The 24038-nt window shown below is 41.4% G+C and overlaps 1 protein-coding gene across 4 annotated transcripts in view; it reads right to left on the bottom strand.

Annotated features, from left to right (window-relative positions):
* Positions 1-24038, bottom strand: part of zdhhc14 (zinc finger DHHC-type palmitoyltransferase 14) — a 52782-nt gene that overhangs the window by 18426 nt on the left and 10318 nt on the right. For all 4 annotated transcript variants that reach the window (XM_034222577.1, XM_034222574.1, XM_034222575.1 and 1 more), the window contains exon 3: positions 19135-19295. In XM_034222577.1, coding sequence (XP_034078468.1) covers positions 19135-19295 — 161 coding nt within the window. The remainder of the gene's footprint in view (positions 1-19134; positions 19296-24038) is intronic.

Genomic DNA, 24038 nt, shown 5'->3' with positions numbered 1-24038 from the left:
ACATTTGTAATGTAATGCAGTCTCACTAGAATAAATGTCTGCCTACAAAACTCTAAAAAACAACAATCTAAAAAGAATTCCATGCTTGAATCACTATTTATTTAGTATAATCAAATGGTATTTGTAAAATCAGCCACTTGAGGAACGATAAAAAGGTGCAGATAAATAAAGGTCTTTATGGATTTTACTGTCGAGGTGCAGTGTGTTCAAGTTGTCTGCTTTCATTTGTCTCGAGACTCATGAATCTCAACCAGGCTTTGGTGAAACAAAATATTTACTGATCTGCATAGGGCTGTGCGATTATGGCAAAAATCATAATCACGATTATTTGGGTCAATAATTGATATCACGATTATTTTGACGATTATTCATTGACCATTTATTGAACTTTAAAACAAATAATATTTTACCAATAAACAAGATCAACAAATATGTTGGAGCGCTCTTCCAAAACCATACTAAACATATATTATTAATATGATAAATAAAAATAAATTAGACCAAAATAAATGAAATCAAACATGTTGCAGTGCACTGTCACAACCTACTGAAAACTCCTTAACATATAGCCAACATTTTGGTAAAACATATTCAACATATTCCACTCAGTTAAACGTTGAAGGCTGGCCAACCGTCATGGTCCAGAAGTAACAGGAAATAAATGTTGAACTACAATTTAAGACCAAATAAAAATGTTTAGGCCACCATGGCAAATGCTGGTAGGGCTGCTCGTGTCATCTCTTAAAGATTTTTTGCAAGAAACACCAGCCTGTTTACATGGTCTGGTTTCAGAGATGAGCGCAGGCAGGTGACGATATTGCCACCTGTACTGAAGACCCTTAGCCACGCCCCGACACATGGGGTGACGCCGGCCAATCACAAAGCTTTGATGCGTTCAAGTGCATTATTCTGGCACAGGAAGATTATGTTACAGGACATTAACGATAAAACAGAATATTGTTGTTCTATTTTTAGACACATCTCGCGATCGACTGGTTGGGCACCCCTGGGCTAGACCAGGCATTTGTCATATAGTGCAGGCAGCGCAGACCTGCTGAAATAATACCGAGACGGCATCGCGTAACGCTTGTCCAACGTGTTGACAAGTTGCTTAAAGCCCTGGTTGCTAACAGTGCTAACTGGGCACATATCTTTAGCGATGTGGAATGTAATGGCGAAGTACTTGCAAATAGTGGAAATAGCTTTACGCTTCTTTTTAACGAGTTGCTGCTCTTGTTCTGACATCTTCGCTCGCGCTGAACACTCACAACACATGTCACTCCCACGTGGCCGAGTGGGCTTTTAGGGAGGGGCGAAAGCGCACCCAGCAAAATAATCGTATTTTGTCAATTATGCTGTTTTCATAATCGTCGCAAACCATAATCGTAATCGCGATTAAAATACGATTAATTGCACAGCCCTAGATCTGCAATTATCTTTAGCTCTGATAAAAGCCACATGTCATGATAACAGTAGCACTGACAACCCACACGGCTCATTATATTTAATTGGCCCCACCATTGTAGCTCTTTTGTATGAGCAATACGAATACAGTGTCAAACGTGCTAACCGGAACCAACCCTTTGTGCCGCAGATAAAACACTACCTCTTCTTTTCTGAATCACAGTCAGCTGCTACAGAGACTTGTAGTTCAGGTAGTCTAGAATTCAACATGCAGTTAACACCACAATCCTCAGACTGTCATACAAAAAGAGAAAATGGTGGTTAAGTCCTCTGAATGGCTCTTGGTGGAGTAAGACAGCAGTGATGACAGGCTTAACGTTAAGGATGAGAGCAATGATAGTGATTCAGAAAAAAGGTAGAAGCTGCATCCTATTATTGCTCAGCCTGCTTTGAGCACTCTCACGCACCCTGACAGTAGGACAAAGTGTGTGTAGGAAGATCATTTACACAGAAGCCTGTAGCATTGCTAACAGAGTGGTATATGTTTGATAGTGGGGAGGGGGGTGTATAGGGCCTGAGAGGCTTGTGTGGGTGTTTGACATTTCTAAAGGGGAGCAGAGGAAATGCAGTTCTGCTGTATTGGATTTGTCTCTAATGTGGTCCATGCCTACAGAGCACTCTCCCTTCTTCTCTCCGGCAGTGGCTCAGTCAGTAGGGGCTTGGACTGTGAGCCGTAGGGTCGCCGATTCAAGTCCCTGAACAGACCTAAATATGGAGTGTGGATTGCTACTTGAGAGGGTTCCCAGTTCACCTCCTGGGCCCTGCCGTGGTGCCCTTGAGCAAGGCACCGGACAACCCCCACTCCCATTGCTCCCTGGGCGCTGTACAATAGCTGCACACTGCTCCTAGTACTAGACTCCTGGTACTAGGATGGGTTAAATGCAGAGGCCAAATTGCACTGTGTGACCATTAAAGAGGGGTTTCATCCCTCCAATTCTATTCTATAAACTCTCTGTATCCTCTCTGCAGGCTCCACTGAGGGAGACAACACATGAGGTGTACACATTTCAAAGCAGATTCCAACTAACAAAGTGTTAAAATACTAGGAAAAAGTTCCATTGTTTTTGGAATATCAGCTGAAATAAAGAGCCATAACATTGAACTGTAGGTTCCTTCTCAAGCAATATAGAATTAAAAAGTATTCCAACAAATATGTTAAATTAACAGTAATTGGAAGCTATATTATCCATTTGAGAGTAAAATCTACAGGAAGTCAAAAATAATTGCTGCAAAAACAAAATGCCATTGCTAGTTACATCTATATCAAATTCAGTTGGACTAATGTTACATGACCAGCCATCAACTTATAGTTAATCCTTAAATTCTTGACTCTAAATACCAGTATGTCCACACAAAATCCTGTTAATCAACTGTGGTCAAACCTTAAGTACAACTCAGCCAGTCCTTCAACATTCAGTACACTGGTTCAAGATGCCTGCACTAAAGTAGTGTGTGAGTGGGGGGTGTCAAAGTAGCTTTACTGCTGAACAAAACCATTTGTTCACTGCAATCCAAAGCTTAGCCTTACATCAGTGTCTAGTGGGAGATCTCTCAGAGAGATAGACCTAGCCAAAGAGCTTCAAGCTTCAAGAAAATAAGGCCAGGAAGTAAACTAGGAGGTGATGTAATGGATACAGACTAGGGATGGGAATTTGAAAGCAAATGTATATTCGACCCCCAAAAAAACGGTTAATCGATTAACCGAAATGTTTGCAGAATGCAGCTATTCAATACTCATTGTTTAAGAATATGAGCACGTCTACATGCTCAGGGGAGAGGCAGGTGCGGAGGTGATTCACAATCAGGCCAGCTATAGAGAAGACCCTCTCAGCTTGAAAGGAGGTTGCGAGTACAGCAAGGTATTCCTTCGCCAGGACACTGAGTTTTCTGTACCGTCTTTCATTGTTCTCTCATGTGTCGCGAGCGTTGACGGGGGGAAGCATGCTCGTGAACTGTTACGGCCCGTCCACACAGCGGCGTGCGTTGAAAGCTTCACCATTCACTTTGAATGGGGTGACGTCACTTTTCGCCTAACTGCATTGTGGGAAGCGACGCGGAGCTTTGCTGGCGTGGCTCGCTGCAAAAGTTGAGCAATGTTCAACTTTTGAAGCCTCGGCAGAAGCGTCAGCCAATCGAATCATATGCCAGTACAAGCTCTAGCCAATCAAACCGCTGCTTGTGTGTCAGGGGCGGGAGATTCATGTGATTGGTTGTTGGTCGAGTTTCAGACACGCCCGCCGGCAAGCTTCAACGCACGCCGCTGTGTGGACGGGCCGTTAGCGCCGGAACCTCGCACCGTAACGCGACCGTAACGCGACCGTAACGCGACGCAGACTGAACCGGTGGAAATTAGAGGTTAGATGAGGTTTGAGTCTTCGTGATCTGCGTGTAGGGAGGGGCAGCAGCCATATCATTAGCTAGAACTAGCTAGATCTGATGGATTTGGACATAAACGCGAGTGAAGTATAACCGGACGCGAGAGAGATCAGCACCTGCAGCTCTGCCCGCTGTGAGGGACCGGTGAACGGAGCAAAACACACCGTTAGACCGAACACACTTAGCTATGGCACTGTCGTATACATTGAATTATTCCATTTGATAATATGTAATCAACTTAGGCACCCCTCCCAAAATAAAAGATAAAAAGAAATTACAATAAAAAAATATATATTCATAACTCCTATTCGAATACCTGAATAATTTTGAATATTCGATTAATCATTCCCACCCCTAATACAGACACACTCGGTACTAAGGCTGTCACAAGAAGGGATTCTTCTGTGCTAGGTCGCTGCCAGCCAACGTTAGGTTAGGGACGCACCCCATTTTATCCCTGATAATTGTGCACTGCAAACAGCAAATCGGTGTTGAAATCAATTAAAGCTTGTTAACCTCAGCTGATATGGTCCATAGAGATGCATCATGGTGTGTTAAAGCTCTATACTGTAAACATTATAATTGGGTAAAGGTATTTGTGCAATATATATATGCCGTTAATAACTGTGCAATATATACCCGGCTGCTAAATCCTCAGGACAGGATGTGTATTTTGTAAATTGTGTAACTATTTAAAATTATAATTTTGTTATCTTTAATACTTTTTTATGCATGCTTCTTAGATAACATTAAGCTGTCTTTGGCTCTTTTCTGCTGTAACAATGTACATTTCCCCTCTGTGGGACTAATAAAAGGTATTCTGATTCATGTAAATGGGATTTATTGTTGTCGTTTCTTTTAACCATGGTATCGATCGAGAATAATGACCTTTTACTGCTATTGACTAATACTTTTCTGGTATCAGGACACCCTACTCAATACCCACTAACACCCTCATGCAAAAAGCTATACAAGGATTAAATGTCAGCTAACCTGTTTATTTCTGTTACACGTTCAGAAATAAATACTAAAAAATAAAATAACTGATATCCTGCTTGTATATGGAGGAGTGAAACTGCACATTCATAGATCGTAGAAAATATGATGATAGGTGACATACAGAATAACTGACCTCCACCCACCTGCTAAGTATGGGCTCAGAACAGTCTCATAATACACACATGCACACAGAAGGATTCAAACTTGTATTTCCGGATCCATACTTGTGTTTTTCAATGCACACACACAAATGTATTCCGTTTCATATACATGTAAATAAAATCCAAATACAGAAAAAAGTTTTACATATGTATTTTTGATCCTCACTTATTAGTTTCCCGTTTAAATCCTCTGAACCTGCAAACACAAACAGCTTTCTGTGCACGGATCGCTTTGCATTCGTGTGTGGGTTTTTTGAGACTCCCCTGACGGTCAGCCGATTCGTACTTGTAATTTTTTCTATCTATAGCCAATCAGATGTCTCCTTCATTCTAAGCCAATCACATGAGCGAGGGTAAGAGTTTCATATACGCATTTTGCGCAGTCCGGTCAGCTCGCTAAACAGAGGGCGGAGCATCAGGTGATTATGCAGAGCAGCGTGTCTCCATCAGACTCAACAGCTGATCTGATCTCTCTCTTGCGTCCGGTTATACTTCACTCGCGTTTATGTCCATATCGATCAGATCCAGCTCTCCTGATCGGCCTTTATAGAGAGCACCGATCAAACTATTAAGAGTGAATATCGGCCGATAATGACCGGCGGGGCTCCCCCCCGTTAACAGGTCACTGTCGAGCACTGGCTTCGTAGTGCACTGATCGATTAGCTAACCTGTAGCTGCTCCCTCCACACTCACAACAACTTCATACAGACATAAATAAAGCAGCTGTATTCGCCACACAGGAAACACACATTTAAAACGGTTTTGCCTGCCGTTTTTGTGTACACAAGCATTCATCAATGGTTTGGAAAGTGGCGCGGTGCCTTAATAATATAAAGGTTTGTATTTGCGTGCATTTCCTGTTGGGAAAGTGGCGCTGTACTGAGAGTGGAGGTGTCCTGACATTAGCGCCTGCAGGCAGGCTCCATGGAGCTGTCAGCTCCAGACTGCGCAAAATGCGTACATGAAGCGCTACGTCATGAACGCAAGAACTCTACCCTCGTGGGGGCGCACTCATGTGATTGGCTTAGAATTGAGGAGACATCTGATTGGCGATACATAGAAAAAATTACAAGTACGAATCGGCTGACCGTCAGGGGAGTCTCAAAAAACCCACACACGAATGCAAAGCGATCCGTGCACAGAAAGCTGTTTGTGTTTGCAGGTGCAGAGGTTTTAAATGGAAAACAAATATGTGTGGATCAAAAATACACATGTAAAACTTTTTTCTGTATTTGGATTTTATTTACATGTATATGAAACGGAACACATTTGTGTGTGCATTGAAAAACACAAGTGTGGATCCGGAAATACAAGTGTGAATCCTTCTGTGTGCATGTGTGTATTATGAGACTGTTCTGAGCCCATAGCTAAGATGTAGGACTAAAACCAGAGAGACACAAGCTAGTTCTGTTCAGACGAGCAACAATTTCAATACAGCTGACTAGACAAAAACAGTTTGAACACAATATGAGAAAGTCTAGTAAAATTTAAAAACGTATCTACTCAAATATCATACAGGATTTTAAATAGAAAGACCATCTTTTTCTAAACACCAAAAGAGTGTGGTTCAGCATCAAACAGTATCTGATGCTGGTGTTAGAGAGAGGGTTTCACAAACACTGAGATGGAACATATGGCCTTGTGAAGTCTCTTGAAAGCCACGCTAGAAAGTTAAAGGTGAGTTTTCTAAACCTAACCATTCTCAACATGATGGGCGACAAAATGTGTTTAATCTGGTAACCAAACCAGTTGTATACTTTTGTTTGCATATGGAATTTGCATATTAATGAAAACCCAAAAGCCAAGTCAAAAGCAGAGCAAGAAAAACCCCCTGCAATCATTTTATCAAAAATGTAAGATTTACACATGGCTTTTACAGTAGTGCTTTTTATTCACATGAATAAATAACAGAAAAATAATGTCCAAAACGTGCTCCAAAAAATAACGGCTTTTATTTCAGGGTGTTTTGCCGAGTGTGAATGCTGGGTTAACTGCTGCAATTAAATGGTCAATATATCACTACCTGTCGGCTCCATTTCTTTCACCTGTGCTTCTTATCTCGTAGTCTTGCTTAGTGTGGTTCTAATCTCTAAAGTGAGAGTAATATTTTAATTGTATGTAAGCCATGAAGGACAACCTTTAAACCACTCCAAATTGTATTCATGTCACTCTACTTCTAAGGATTATCTGATGGTGAAATGGATGCTAATCACTGGTCAACTTGATAAGCATCTTTTTCAAGGGATTAGTTAGTCTAACACAAGAGTATAATTCAAAATTGTATATATAAATACATCGTTCCACAATAGGTTATATCTCTTCACTGACAAATGTATGTGGATGGTAATTGTAATTTTCAGTGCATTGCCCTGCTAGTGTATAGAGTAAGGCATGAGGGGATGTGGTAAAGAACTGTGTGGGAAAAGTGGTTACAGCTCAAAATAACCACTAGTTTGTCTGCTATTGTTTTATTTATATGTAAAGTAAATCAGATCAGTTTTCTATAAATGCACCATGCTGTGTTTTGAGCAGGTAATTGACTTCATCAAGCGATAGAAAACATCCTTAACTGGATTGTATTAACTTTCAACAAGTGTTGCTTGTAGTGGATTTATCTGAACAGAACACTTTGGCTCTGGAAATACACTGAAGAGGAGTTTCCTATCTGACCTTGCTCTGAAACAACAAGCCAAGAAAAGTAACACCTGGCACGCAGTGGAGTGAATCCTTTTCAAGTTAAAGCTATTCAAACACGACTCATCGAGAAGCGTCACTCACGGAAAAAGGCTGAATGGTCAGTCTTGAACATATACTTCCGAAGATTTTTTTTAAATATACGTTTGTTGGAAGCCATTTGAATAGTGCCAGTGATTTTTCAGAGGAACATAAGATTTCTGATTGGTTTCTCTGAAAACCTGGTATTTGGAGCATCATTTAGAATTAGGGCTTCAACAAACGACTAATTTGATAATCGATTAATGAAACGATTAATCGACTATTCGGACTATTATGCCTTGCACAATTTCTCAAACGCTCTTATTTAGCCATCAACTTTAGCTTGTTTAGGCATGTGGAAACTAACAATGAAGACAATAAATATGAATACTTGATTCAAAAATACATATATTATTAAATTAACTAAACAAATTGTGAACAAAATTAACATTGCTTTTTATTTAAATTAAATAAACAATATTTCACATCAAAAGAAACAACAATATTTTAACAAATCGTATTAAATAATCTGAGGACAGAATTGTAAACAGAATAGCTGAAACTTTAACAAAATAAATAACTCAGTTACCTCTAATATTAACCCATGTTTGTATATTTATTAATTTTGTTAACTGTGTGTGTTGCTGACGTGGAAAAGTTATTCGTGGATGGGGCTACAGAGCTACTAGAAAGACAGTCGAACCCGGTGCATTTCTCCGTCTGAATGTGGAGCACTTTTGCTAAATGTTTAGACAAATTGCTCCGCCCTTACATGCTAAACACCATTGGCAACGAGCATTGTCCACCTCAAGACGGGTAACATTTAACCACACCTTGGAGCGCTTCTCTCCGCCATCCCCGCCGTGTGTCCGCCGTGTGTTGCTGCATGTAGCAGCCGCGTGTGTATAAACTGCCCCGCCCCCTCGCACACAGACGGGGGAGAGAGATCTCTCGTCTGGATTGGAAAGGTCGAAAATACACCATAGACGCATTTGTTTGTCTTTTTGCATATTAGAAACGAGTTGGCGACACTAAGACTGCGATATAATGTTTTTGTAGCAATAATACATATGACATATTTTTTAAATGTCTCCAGTACCGATCAAAAGACCGATAACGTTGGAGCTTAACGGCGCGTAAAACACATGTGATGACGTCACCAACGAATCGACGACTGAATTAGTTGGCAACTAATTTGGTCATCGATTTTAATCGATTAAGTCGATTAGTTGTTGCACCCCTATTTAGAATGTGGCCAGAACACAAAACGGCAGCATTAGTGTGGGCCGACCAAACATTTCTACGACTACTGGGGCTGTTTCTGTGAGCTTTGCCAATAACCTCAACACAGTGTTATGTACCCAACAGCCACCACTGACCTTGAGGGCAGATAAAAAGACCAAAACACAAAACAAGTGAAATTAACACATAGCTGAACTGCACACTTTGGCAGCTGTAAGGACATATTACTCACACAAAGCTTATCCAGACATTATTCATAAAATATATAACACGACACCATTTTCTTTCATGCTCCTTTGTTTGAAAAAACATGAGGGCACATGAAATTAAAATGCTCAACATCTCTCCGCTGTACGCAATCTTTGGTACCCCCACTTCAGATTTTGTCACTGCGAGCTGAACTGACAAAGGCCTTGGCAAAGACCATGAGGGATGGGTTCAATAGTCTGGATCAGTGAGGTGGGTCTGTCTGAGTGAAGGATGACAGGTGAGGGCATGGTCAGGTATTGGACGAGCCCAGAATATGTCAGCAGAGAGCACAGAAGCACAAAACAGCTGCTGCAAAGGCAAATAGACAAAGATAATTCAAAGAAAATGATGACTAAAAGGCATTACTGGTCATGTGGTAGTCTTTACTGTGACCGTATCTGATCCTGTGTACAGTGTTAGCTTTCCTGCACAGTGTCATTGAAGTGCATTAAACTAAAAGGTGTTTGTTTGGGATTAAGAAAGATGGCTTAATGCAGGCATAATGGCTAGGGCAAGAGAGTGAATAATCAGCATATTGGGTCAACCCAGGCCAATGTAATTACTCCACAACATGTTTGTTTTCATCGTCTCCAATAAAATAGATCTAGAGTGACTATTCCTGTACATCCAGCAGCTCTGTCAACCACTCTATTTGCCTCCATCTTTTTCCTGTCCATGTCACTGTAAGCCTGGGGAAAACCTAAGAGTGAGGGAATACTGATAGGAAAGATAAGAAAGAGACTCATTTTGCTCAAGGCACCCTAAAGAGTGGGAAATGACTCTTTACAGCACACATGATTGGTAGGTGTAGGAGAGCCTTCACGTTGTATAAGGTGTGGATAATAGGGATGTTAAGATTCACCGATTCGCATCGGTGGACCGGCATAAACGTTCAAGATGCGAGTGCACCGGTTGAAAGATTGTAGCGTCTTTGCATCAGTAAAAAAACTATTAATTCATATCAAATCCTCTCATCCTGTCAGCACTCAGACGATCTTTGATCTTTGCTTCGCACTACGGAGGCCGAGAGTCTCAGTTATCAACACACATGGAAGTCGAGGAGAACGAGAAACACAGCGCACCGAAAAATACCTACAAATCAAACGTTTGGCAACACTTCAGATTTTTCAAGAAAGACGGTCAACTTGAAAAATCGCTCGCAAATTGTAAACGATGCCGTGACGCTTTAAAGTACACAAGTAGTACGAGGAACTTAGCGACGCACATTAAGAGGCGACATGGGGTCTGCGGCTGAAAAGAGAAACCTGAAAGTTAGACATGAGTTCAATCACTCAGTGAGGTGTTCTGTCAGAGAGAGTGGTGTTTAGTTTACCTGTGACGGCCAATAATAGTTTGAATGTCTTCCTTACTGTAAGCAGTTATGAAATACCTGTTTGTGAAAGGTTATTAGTATTTTTTATTGTTCATATAGAACCCACTGCTTTCTGCTCACTGGTGAGTTAGCCTATGAATGAGTGTTAAGCACATCAGGCTGGCAGTTGTATGGGCATTGCACTATGGTAGCTGTTATTTGCACATTGTTAATCATGGGCAATGCATCCTTAAATTGTTTAACTGTGAGGTGTTATACAATTGTACTCTGGAGAGCTTTTTAAGGTAAACAAGGTCAAAAAGAAACAGCATGATGAGATGCGCAGTACTAGTAGAGAGAACCAAATATGTAAAGCACTTTTTTGTTAATGTATGATTTGCTTAATATAAGGAATAAAACAAAAATCCTCTGTCGTACCATATTGAAGTATCATTATTTTGCATCGTATCGCCCCGTATCACATAATGTTGAATCAAATCGTATCAAACTGTATCGCAACAGGGGGGAATCGTATCGTATCACCTGATGTTTCAAATGTATCGTTAATGTATCGTATCGTGGCAACGTATCGAGATGCGCATCGCATCGTCCTCAGTGATGGAGATGCACATCCCTAGTGGATAAACATACGACTATGTTACACAACTCAGTCCTGGATGTTTGGGGGGGTGGCAAGCAGATGTTAAATGATGAAAGCTTCACTTCAGTAAGGAAGCCCAAGATAAAAAGTGATCCATTAATGAACACAAGCCACACCTGGCACATTTACTTTGTTGAAATGAAAGCAACATTATGTACATTTGATACATTACAAAAAAAAATGGTGCCTTGTCTGTGCCTGTGCTCACACTGAGTCACTTTGGATCAGGGGAATGCTGGCAGCAGGGCTCGAGCTTAAGGACGTCCCGTCGCCGAAAAAAATAGTGTCGGGGAGGATAACAAATAATTTTGGGACGAGAGTTAAAATAAAAATACCCTGCTAACTCTACTACAAACGGCGATTAAAATGAAACCGACTGCACGTTTTATGTAGCACACAGTTATTAAACCTCCTTGTCAACATAAACACACACGCACAAAACATTTAGCAACCCGCGAGAAATACACACATGTAGCTACAGCTGTGCCGCTGGCTGTCAGCTAGCCGCCCAGCTGGCTGTGCCCGCGAATTCCTGGCCCGCAAATTTGCGGGTCTAACTATGTACTGAGTGTGTGTATTTCGCGGGTTGAGTGATGTATGATGGCATCCCGTGGAGGAATTCTGAAATGTTTTACCGTTAATCACAAAAACGCACAGCAGAACCAGACCCTGGAGCGCCGGCATCTTTATTTACTTACTCCTCTTCATCCCCTATGGGTAATAAGGCTGAGATGAGAACCCTCCATCATATTTAGTCCTTAGCAATATGCTGCGCCTCTCCCCATGTAGGGATGGGTACCGAGCCCCGGAATTATTAAAGACAGTGGTAACGTTAAGCTCCGACGTTATCGGACTTTTGATCGGTACTGGAGACATTTAAAAAATATATATCTTATGTATTATTGCTACATACACATTATATCGCAGTTTTAGTTTCGCCAACTCCGTTTCTAATACGCAATAAGACTACAACATGCGTCTATGATGTATTTTCGAGCTTTCCAATCCAGATGAGATCTCTCTCTCCCGTCTGTGTGCGAGGGGGCGGGGCCGTTTGTAAAGGTCTCCTGACTGTGTTACAGACTGTCATCCTGGTTAGTGGTTACTCTGGGTTCTGTCTTCAGGACACAGTGTTGGATTTTTTTGTTAATTGGATGGGACTTGATTGGATTCAATATTAGAGTAATTTCTCATTTGTGTGTTTATTTAAATATATTTGGCCTTTGTTTATGTGATTGAATGATTTACTCATAAAAAGGTTGATGAATTATCATCTAATGATTTGTATGATGTTTTATTTATTTTAAAGGTCACTTTGAATGATTTTAACTAATGATAATGTAGAAAAACTAACATTTTAAATTCGGGACGGTCCACATTAAATTCGGGACGGCTTAGATTGTATTTCGGGACGGGGAGGATGGTGAAAAAAGTTAGTCGAGAGCCCTGACTGGCAGGTGTTGGCGACGGCGTCTGTCGTGCCAGAACCAGAGCCAGTTGAGAGGGAAACAGACCCAGGTTCAGCGGCCTCTTCAGTCTAGTAAGTAAATCCACTGGCTTGCCATCGCTTCTGCTTTTGCACTTGCTTGATGTTTGGCTAGTTTTAATTATTCAATAGTAATGTCCGCTAAACTATTCCAGCCTTGCAGACATGCCACCTTTGTCAGTCAAAATAAGAGGATAAGCTGAGGTCCATATACAATCTATTCACAAATGTAAAAGTTGAGATGTCAAGTGGCTTAGTTTAGAGCCTCTTTCAACTGACTGCACACCTATTTCCTAATCAGCCAATTGAATAACAATGAAGTGACCTAGGGGAGACTGAGGGGAGACATGGGAGAAAGAGGGTCACGGCAGCGATTTCAGTACCAGCGTGATTTATGACTGGACTGTCATTCAAAGCAAGGTATTAATTCATTATTTATAGGGCTAACTTCTCAGCACTATGTCAAACAGACATGCGGTATATCGTCTTAGCAAGGGCAAAAGGGGCTGTCAGTCGAGTTAAAGGGACTGCACCTCTGATACTCACCAGCACTGTGCAAAACCACATATTTGCATTCTGGCTGTTATATATAAGTGTTTTAAATGTCTAGGTTTGGAGGCCAACAGGATGTAAGAATCAATACAATCGAGTGGACTGCACCATCTTTGACCATAAATTCATCTTTTTTATGTTTAGTGGCATTTTACAGAACAATGGTCAGCATTTAGGTTATACAAACGCCAAGGAAATAAGAAGCCACCCAATACGTCTTGTGATGTTGAAGACATCAACTCCTAATAACAGTAAACGTTTATGTATTCATGATTCAATCTCACATTTGCCTCCAGGCACAGAAAGCTACAACAAACCAACAAGGTGCTAAACTCCGACAAGCATGTTTGCAGCGTCCTATGGCCACAGGGAGAGGAAGCTGAAGCTAACGTGATTAGGATAGACCTCATTTTAATGGCTTGTGCTCGTCTCTCTGGTGATGGCTGTGTTTTAGAGTTTGGCATCTCAATTAAGATTCTGGCAAGCACACTGACAAAAGCAGTCCCAACAAAAGATTTCACAACAAACTATAAAACACATCATTAAAACAGGATGCAACTCAAATGATGATGCAGGTTTAATGATTTGCTTTGCCAATTAAAGGATAAGGTATAGGAACACTTTCAAGGTGGGGTAGGTAATTTCGGCGAAACCAGCTCGAGTGCGCGTGCATTTGAAAATACACAACCGGAGAAAATCTGCCACTTCCTTACAGAGCCCCTCCTCCAACACACACGAACGCGCACATGACCAATGAGGGCACGAGATACGTTTGTGCCCCGATGGAAGGCTGACAGGCAGGTAGGCCATCCAGTTACTTTACCCGGGCCGGCTAAAATGATTGGTCGTGCTTTTTACAGTATTACGGCTTCCACAGATGACATTTTTTTATGGATTTTTTGTCAAAGCACTTAAGATATTCATTGCTATCGGGATGTTAAGAGCATTCCATGGAATATAACAAAAAGTGTATCTCGAGCCGGTTTCTGAAACTTACCTACCCCACCTTCAATAACAAAAAGACAAATAAATGTGTGAGATTTGCCAATACCTGGTTAAACCTTAATATGTTTGCTATGCAACTTGGTATGAAAAATCACATTTAATTTCCCCATATTGCTCTAATAACAGCATCGCCACTAGGACTTTTGGGTGCATTCACACCTAATAGTCTGTTTTCTGGTGAGCACCAGGCGACAGTTTGTTACATTGTTTCATTTTTCAGAAGGTTCGGTTTGCATTCACACGGGCAAAACTCAAACGGACTATAAACTTTAAACACAAGTCATGTGCACGGAAATGCTGTTCAACCATTGGTCTGACATTAAGGGGGTAAAAACGCAAATCCCGGCAATTTCTACCGGAGCCTCCGCCATGGAGCATCGGCACTTTCGGCAGGTTATTCTCATGCGGCTGTTAATCTGGAGATCAACAGACACTAGCGGCCCGCGCATATGATTATATAATCAGACAACGTCCGTTAAAAAACATTATAACACATAATGAGAGACGTTCTGCAGTAAGGAGGGGCGTTTCACCGACGACAGGTGTTCTTACTTTTATGTAGCTGACGGAGAATTTTTACTTTACATGACACTGTTCAACACTTAATTCTGCTTCACTCTTTAACTAAACAACCGCGGATGTCTTGAAAAACTCTTTCGCTAAAGATTTTGAAGATATCCGCGTTCTTGTGACACGTAAATACTGCGCTTCCTATGTTTTGGTGCGGACTGCGTTCACACCAGCAATGAACCGCTCCAGAGTTCGCAAGCAAGCGTTCCGAGACCACCTATTTTAGCGGACCAGAGTCCGGTTGTTTAGTTCACTTCAGAGGTCTCGGACTGTGTTCACACCGACCCAAATGAACCGCACCAAGCGGCTAAACGCACCAGGGTTCGATTCAACCGGACTATAGAAGGCAGGTGTGAACGCACCCTAAAGAGTCTAAAAAGTGTATAATCCAAACACAATGCGTATATCTGATGGCAATAGCAACAGCGTGTCTGGCTTTTAAAGCTTCCACAAGCAGCCAATCACACACTACACCATTTTTAGAGTTGAAGTAGCCAGGGTACACTACCAGGGTAGGGTGCCAAAACAAAGCAGTGGGTCCCACTCCCAGCCCCAAGGAAAAAAAACGACTACCATTCTGCACATACCTGGGTAAATCCTGTGCTATACTTCGCCTACAGAAGCTTCAGGTTTGGGGAACATACACAAAAATATATACAGAAAAAATCAAGCACAAGTCCCCACCTTCAACCACTCCATATTGACAGCTCCTTCAGTCAGGAAATGCCTAAATGTCATTGCATCCTCTGATGTGCACATTCTTCCTGCAGCAGCTTGAGCTCTAAGCCTCCAAAATCTCTTCCCTCTGCTGGCCTCAGGGCTGGCTGGCAGCTTTGGAAAAACCAAGTGGCTGCCTTGACATTCACCAGCCATCTTGGACCATATTAGGTGGGAGGAAGGAAACAGGCAGCTCGGACCATCTCTCTCTCCGATTAATGCTTCAGAGAGCATTTTGGATTTGGCGTGTGCGGTAGCTGAATTGATGCCAGCCTGTCTAATCCTGACATATTGGGCATCAAAACGCAGTACACTGAAGAGAAATCAACCCTTGTCTCCATCTCAAGCAGAGATAAACAACAAGCTGCGCTAGCTTTCCTGAACCCACACTCTTTTCCCCAGCCCTTTTCAGGTGCAAACAGCATTTCTGCAGCATTAGGATTGGCAAGCTACTGAGAAAGATACATACAATACTATGTTCTATATGATGCAAACATGCCATCTTTGATATTGTTTACAGTAGGCTGTGCTTGAGATCACCCACTCTAACCTCATTTCCACAGAGATTTGGCAGACTAGAGCTATCCGTTTAAAATGATGACAGTAGCTATCAGCGTTTATTCCTAAAGTGAAGGGAGCACGAGAGACCTTGATGTACAGATATCATGTCCCTTGATGTTTAGTCAACAGATCAATAGGAGCAGTGTTGAACTTGAGCCTTGTAGTATTTGAAAACATCATCATGTATTTATGAGGCTAATGGTGAAATGCAAAACATCTTACATTATGCTGTGTAAAGCGCACATATTTTCTATATAGTATGTCCATTTTATTTATATGTATAGTAAGTCTTTATATTTTAAACGCACACTTTATCTTTAATTTTATCAGCACCACGTCACTATTATTTATTTATATGTACAATTTTAGCAAGTTTTTATATTGTCCTGTTCCTGTAAGCCAGTACAACGAAATGTTGTTGTAATAGTACACTCTGTGTCTTGTTGAAATGACAATAAAGTATGTCTATGTGTTTGTTAGTCTACTGGTGGCTCAAGTATTTAAGGAACCTGAAGAGCCTTCACCTCAGCCTCAAACTTGTTATAATTCAAAGAGCAACACAAATACAGAGAAAACATATGCAGACGAGGCATAGAAAATAAAGAAAGACTGAAGTGGTAAAGAGCCATTCCATTATTGCAGCACTGACATGTGAAAAAGCTACTGATGCTCACTAAGTCTGTCAGCTGCTCCCTTATTGCCAGTGTCTCCAACGTTACATAACAACTAATAGGTTGAACAATCTGAAGTGAAAAGGAAGGTTTCAGTCGAATGAGAAAGAAAATGCGGGAGTGAATCCTGACAGTTACACTACTTTAAAAAGACTGACAGAAAGAAAAAGAGCAATAAGCGACTTTAGGAATAAAACATGTCTATATACTTTTCAAAATGCAGTAACAATTACCAGTAGCCTAATTCTGATATTCCTAAGGACACAAACCACCTGAAGTATTAATGTTTGTGTGTGTATAAAACGACCACGCCATTACAAGCTCTTTCAAATGGAAAATAATGGGAACTGTAATGGCACCGACAATAAAGCAGTCTATTAGTCTACTGGCAGCCATGGGATGGCTTTGGATGTTTCAGGGAAAGGCAACAAATACTTTAGGGCATCGCAACTAAAGGCCATTCTCCAATTGAATTGTTTCTATCTGTATTTCCGTCTGAATGCATGGGTTAGTGGGTCCCTGGATTCCATTGCAAAGCTGTGTCGAGGCCCTGCAAACACACATGGCCGCCATTAAACTAGGGAGACAAATGTTACAATAAAGAACCAACTAATTCCCCTTAGTAAAATCTGATCTAGTATTTCACCACCTGTGAACACACAGATTTAGCTTCAGGCAACCAACAACAACAACAACAACAACAAGACAACAGTGTGTGTGTGTGTGTGTGTGTGTGTGTGTGTGTGTGTGTGTGTGTGTGTGTGTGTGGTGTGTGTGGTGTGTGTGTGTGTGTGTGTGTGTGTTGTGTGTGTGTGTGTGTGTGTGTGTGTGTGTGTGTGTGTGTGTGTGTGAACAATAGATCCTGGTCGAGAAACAGCCGATTGCTGTGCATGGAAACGCAGAGCACCGAAGCCAATTGGGAGGAAGTGATGGCAGAGAGGGTGGCAGAGTGTGGTATTTAGGTCAACATTGTTTATGTCTCCAGCTCTTAATTTGTTTATCCTCTGAAAAAAAGATGCTTGCCAATATAGCATGGTACGTTTGCACAGTGCCGTTTCGGCCCACTGCTCTGAGCTCTCTGTACTTTACCTTCCCTCCAAAAGCTTTTAAGTCTCCTAATGAGATTAATTAAGACAGTCCGGAGTTTGTTTAATGAGGCCCTGATGGCCTGAAGCACGGAAAGGAACATCACAGAGAAATAGAAGCTTCACTTTCCAAAATAAAGAACAACACTTTAAAGGAGGGTTTATAAAGAGGGTTTAAAAAGTTAAGCCTTTGAGTAAATTGATGATAATCCATTAAGCTACAGGGCAGCAGGGCACTTCTGAAGACTGATGAATCAAGTTACTAAACTGACATCATTTCCAGGGCCAGTTCCAGTTGAATGTGCCCTTCATTGTCTCCTTACCTCCTCTGGAAGAGGCTTTGTGTAGCGTACTATACTCTCACCAGAGTATTGCACTTGTAGCATAATCTATTATGGCTGCTAGTTGCTTGTATGCAGTGACCTCATACACATTTTGAACAGGTACATTTGTCTTCACTGCTTTCATATCGTGGTCCTGAACCTTTGCTATGATTAATTCAGTAGCAAGCACTTCAATTCAATAGCTCCAAATTTAAAATTCAAAAAGACTTCACAACTAAATTATAATACTTTAGAGACTACTCTGATGCTGAAGGCAACACATCTCCATTCTCTTCTCTCCATGTGTGTTTAGAGTAAAAAGAAAAAAAGTCTTGAATGTCCATCGGAGAACTTCTAATTCGTAATGGTTCACTAGTTACACAATCGCATTGGTAATAAATCAATCAGCTGAACGGAGGCTGCATCCAGATACTGGGTTTCTTGCATTGAGGCTTTTCACTTAAAATAGATTATTGAATTATCTTTTTATGACATAATTAATTTAAAGAGTAAGGCAGCTATGAATCCTATGAACAGAGTCAATCCTGAGGTCAGCTGACTCAGTGCTGTGATGCTGGTAATTCAGTTACACCATATCAAGCGGTTTCTAATGTACCAACACTTTTAGATCACAAATTAGATTCCGAAGTGATCCGGACAAAACCTACGAGTCAGGAAACACATCATGTGGACCCTTGAAGAAGTTGGGGGGTATAACCTAAATGCAGGGTTCTAGTCAAATCAGTGAAGATGTATTCCCATTCTCTGGATACACAGACAAACTCCATACATGAGCCTGATGCTCTGGCTGTCTTTATTGTAGGTGTAAAGGCAAACACAAACTCCTGTAGATTTGTATAACAGGAACATGCTGATGCAAAGAACTCAAACATCCACAATGGGTTTTCAGGCCCATGTTTTTTAAATATATATATATTTAAAAAAAATACATATATGTATAAAATATTTAAATGTAGAGTCTTACCTATTTGCCTCTCCAAGTCAGCTGCTTCGTCTGGGGTGGCCCTGGGCAGCACCCCTGGGTCACTGAAGCTGGTTCTGAGAAGTGTCCCCAACACAAACATAAACAGCACACCTCCTATGACTGGGATGACTGGGGTCAGCTCCAGCGCCAGGAACGGACAACTGGAAGCACAGGAAGAAGAGCAGAGGGAAAGAAAATGAGCAAATAGTTGTCATTAGACACAGGGTTCTGTCTGCACAGTAATGCTTAGCCAAGTCACACAATCCTGAAATAGCAGGGTCTCAGGAAGATTACTGGACCAAAATTAGCTGATGGTCCCAGTGGCAAGAATATCTGCTCTTCTTAACATCATATGTGTTCACAATGAGCCTGTACAAAACAGTGACCTGAACTCTACACGCCTTGAAGTTCAGGAAGTGTTAAAACCAGCGACTTGTTGCTTAATTCACGGCAAGTGGATATACAGACGGGCACACGCATAAGTCCCCCGTGTTGTAATCTGCTCTATTGAGAAAATTTAGTTTAGGCTAATCCCATTAAATGTCCAACGATGTAGGTGGTTATTACAGTAATCACATTCAGTCCCACAGAGGCGGGGCACAGGCTGCCGCAGCCCATTTCATTTGTTAGTCTCCGCCTGGTCTATTGGATCGGGCCTTTGGTCAGCAAGGAGGAGCCATTCCACACAAGAGAAGCTAAATGAACATGCGGCCGGTTACCACATGTTCTCAGGGACGGTGTGAAGGAATGCTAAATCGTACTGCGAGTTGAGCCAAGGTACACAACAGTGTTTACATAAAGGCTCTTGTTCATACACTAAATTCTTGAAATATTGAGCACATGCAGAACACAACTCTAAGTATAAATTGTTTCTGAAAAAAAAACACCTTTTCATGGCAGATAGGTGGATAGGAAAGAAAGTTGGAGCTGGTTGGTGGGATCGGTATAAACGCCAGTGGCGGCCGGCCCATAGGGGCGCCGCCCCCCCTCTTCCCACATGTTTGATTTTCATTAAACATTTTAATTAAAAATATATTTTAAAAAAAATTAATTTTTTTTATTTTCAATTTTAATGAACAAGGTCAATATTATATAGTTGGTTGGTATCAGTAAAATGTATAATCTAAAATAAAATCTCGTTTAAAATTGTGTTATGATGTCTAATGTTACTGATAAGTCACATGTTTCCTGCCTAGCCACAGCGTGTATCATTACCCTCTCTCGTCTGGGCGCTAAGAAAGGAGCCCTCACTCAGCCCCGGCGGCATCCAACACATTGCTGAATGTTGCTATCTGTAAACTATGCCGCCGAAACATAATTTCAGCCAATCAGCGTAGTCAGATCTGATGCTCAAAGGGGGGCAATTTCAGCGCCCGATGCAGTCTGTGAGTTGGTTATGGCTAGAAAGGATCCGTCTTGTGTAAAACTCTCGTGAGAGTTTGCGAGTCACGTGGCTGAATGTTTACGTTTGACAGGCAGCCTTTCAGTTACGATCGTTAACATCAGTGGGCCACAGCAAATGATGGTGAGAAGCTAAACTATCTATTAATTATGTCAATTACAGGGAGTGTGATTGTAACTGTGTGTGACTAGCTGGATGCAAACAGGTAAACGCTGTCTTGTTTCCCATGCTTGCTCTTCAAACAGCCGGGGACAGATAGTATGTGCCCGTGATAAATAAACACACACACACACACACACACACATTATTGTATATAGTTGAGTTTTGACAGCATCCATCAAACTAGAATTTTTGCCTCAATGGTCTGTTTTCTAATATTTCTGTGTTTCTGAACCACATCTGTGTCTGCATATAATGTTCGTATTTAGTCTACTGATTTTAAATGGGAATTAAATCATTTTAGTGTTCCCAAATAACCGGTGTTCTACAGTTTGTGTGGGCCTACTGTACTGTTGCACAGTTTACTGTAGAAACTATGTCCAGGTCAAGGTATTTGGAGGTTTTGGAAGATTCATAGCGAACCACACTGAAGATTATGGAGGTATTGATCAGTCTTCTCATATCTCTAACATCACCAGTAGTAATCATTTAAGGGGTCATTTCTCAAAATGTTCCCCGTGTGGTTTATTCACCATTACAATAGCCCCACCTAAAATAATTTCCACCAGCCGCCACTGATAAACGCCATTCACTAAGTGCATAAGTCTGCACTGCATGATTGACTGCCATTTCAAATCAATGCGGGGAAAAGGATGATACATATCATAAACAAACTGATGACTCTCAAAGTGACACCGATAGCTATAATAAGCGACTGCGGTGCACCATTGTGGTTACAGGGGTTTTTCCAATATATTAGGCATGGCGGCCTAAAGTGACTTAAATAAGTTCCCGTTCCTTGCCAGCAACCTGCTTATTAAACTGAAAGGGGTTAGTCCAGAAATTAGAAACAAAACTGTGTCAGGTTCACTAAAGGTAGGCTGACCTTTATGTCAGTTGTTCGACCCCATTTTCTAAATAATGTTACTGTCGTGTCACATTTAAACTTTGTACAACCCCTTCTAAAAATGTATCAAGCAGTATGAGTTTTACACCATTTACCACATCATTTCACTATCGCACTATCTAACCCGCCTCAGATGGCAACACCTTGGGAGGGCAGTTACATCCGCTGATCTATGCCAACAGCAGTTATTCCGATAAACCAAGCCAGACTATATTTAGGCTAGCCATGTTGGATTCCATCAATGATAAGGACAAGGTTGTAAAACGCACCTAGAGCATGTGCTCAGATTTGCTGATCTCTGCTAATTGGTGTTTCAGCATCATATGCTCACGCTGCCTGCCGCTACCTGAACTGCTGGAGAGGATAAAGGACAAGGTCAGCCAACATACGAGATCTAAGCAAAGACCACCAGAAGCTTCTCACTTCATAAACATGATGGGCTGGCATTACACTATATTGTTAGGTGATTTCAAGATACAGCCAGCTCTAGGATAAGTAAGACAGTTCACCTTTTTAATAAAAAATTAACAAATGGAGTCAGACGTATAGAGTACTTGTGCCGTTGAGGAGTGTTTAAGCTCTGATAAACAAACCCCCTAGAACTCATGCTATTATCCCATCTAAGTGGACTCTGGCCAGTCCTGCTGCTTCTCACATCTGGAGTGAGACTGAGCTAAGCAAACAGCGCTGGGTAGTCTGGGACATCAGCAGGGAGCTGCAGGCAGGACAAGACTGTGCGACACAAACATTTCTCCAGTCAAAAGCTGGCCTGGAGGTTTACAAGGTCATTGTGCTGGACACCGACTGTGTCAATGTACAATATAAACAACTAATGTCAGACACTTGCTAACAGGGCAACCATTTTACAGCCCTCTGTGATTTAGTGATTCTCAGTCTTCTGACCGAGGCTGGGAGGAGACACATTATCCAGAACTGTGTCCTGATTTTAAATCTGATACAGGGTACATTTAAATCTCTGTCTGAGGCCGTGCTACAGACCATCCTTCTGCTTATAATCTTACAAATCTGGCTGTCATTGTTGAGATAAAAAGCAGCTCTGCGGCTCCTGCAGATCACTATACTTTGACTGCAAACACTGTATGTCCAATTTGCACGTATTCCTTTGCTTCCAAGTCTATACCTCACGGCCGACATGATAATCAGGTAAGGATATATGTCTTACTATAACTCTTCATATCACTGTTGCAACTGAAATGTTTCAGGTAATGTATGTTAGACAAACAACACACATAAGGCTTTAGTGTTTCATAACAGATTTGTTCAAAACTGCTCAAAAAGCTAAATGAGCAACAAGCGGTGGCCGTAAACCCGGCAAAGAGCGAGTCAAACCAAAATAACAAACTGTACCTTCTTGCTTTACTTCAAAAGGAGAAACATATGTTTTCCGAACGACCACTTTACTTCGGCTGTCAGAAAGTGAACAAATAACTAGAGAATGGCAGCAGATTTCTGACCATGTAGGAGGTAGTGCTGAGAGGACAACTCTTAAGAAATGCTGAAAAGAGATGACGACTACGGGCTTGCAGGGAAATAACTCAGTTCTTTGTTTCCTGTCTGAGCTGTTAAGTGCATGACAAATAAATCCTCATCATTATATAGTAAACATCCTACACTGCTGCCAGTTGAACACACAATCCACATTGAAGTCCAGGACATTTTATGACAATGATGGACTGTTGGAGTTTCTGATTGTCAAAATATCTGAATATCATACATACATTTGAATTGAACCAATCAAAGTTTAGAGCATAAGGGTTTAGTATGCTGCCTGGCGCTGTCTTTCTGCATCTGCCACACAATATCTATTCATCCGTCCTTTCAATCTGTCCTCTATTTTGTCTGATTGGTCACACATCACAAAAATGAATTCACCAATTAGAGATGCTGATGGTAAATCACTGCCGTTGTAAAATGCTTGTGGCAATGGCAGGACTTGAGTGAGGGTGCTGCATTTGTAACAATTAATCCAATGCCAAGATTTCAAGAATTTCTAAGAAACCAATGAGGACATCAAACCCCCCACATTTATATACCCAAATAATGCAAAGGGTTATTTAGAGCTACATATCCGTGGAAGAGCGTGAATGAGCTGCATGTTCCCGCTTTCTGGAGGGAAAACTAGAACGTGAAGATTTGTGCTCTCTTCCGTGAAAACATTGTATTTCAAAACGTGTCATCTGGCAAGTGGTGATGGAGATGACAGAGAGTAGCAAAAAAACGCTGCTTCCGTCCTCAAAGCCTCGTGTCAATGTGTCGGACCTCAGGAACATAATGGAAAGGCAGTCATGTGTGACAGATTAAACACTGAAGCTATTAAAGAGGGACGACAGAGGAAAACCTCTTCTAGATATGAATCAATAGAGATGAATGGACACACTGCAGGTGTAGGGAATATCATGCCTTGTTTAAGATCCC

Source organism: Gymnodraco acuticeps, unplaced genomic scaffold, assembly GCF_902827175.1.
Source record: "Gymnodraco acuticeps unplaced genomic scaffold, fGymAcu1.1, whole genome shotgun sequence".
NCBI classification, from domain to species: Eukaryota; Metazoa; Chordata; class Actinopteri; order Perciformes; family Bathydraconidae; genus Gymnodraco; species Gymnodraco acuticeps.
The sequence above is the reverse complement of the archived record's forward strand: the minus strand, read 5'-3'. Positions and strand labels throughout refer to the sequence as shown.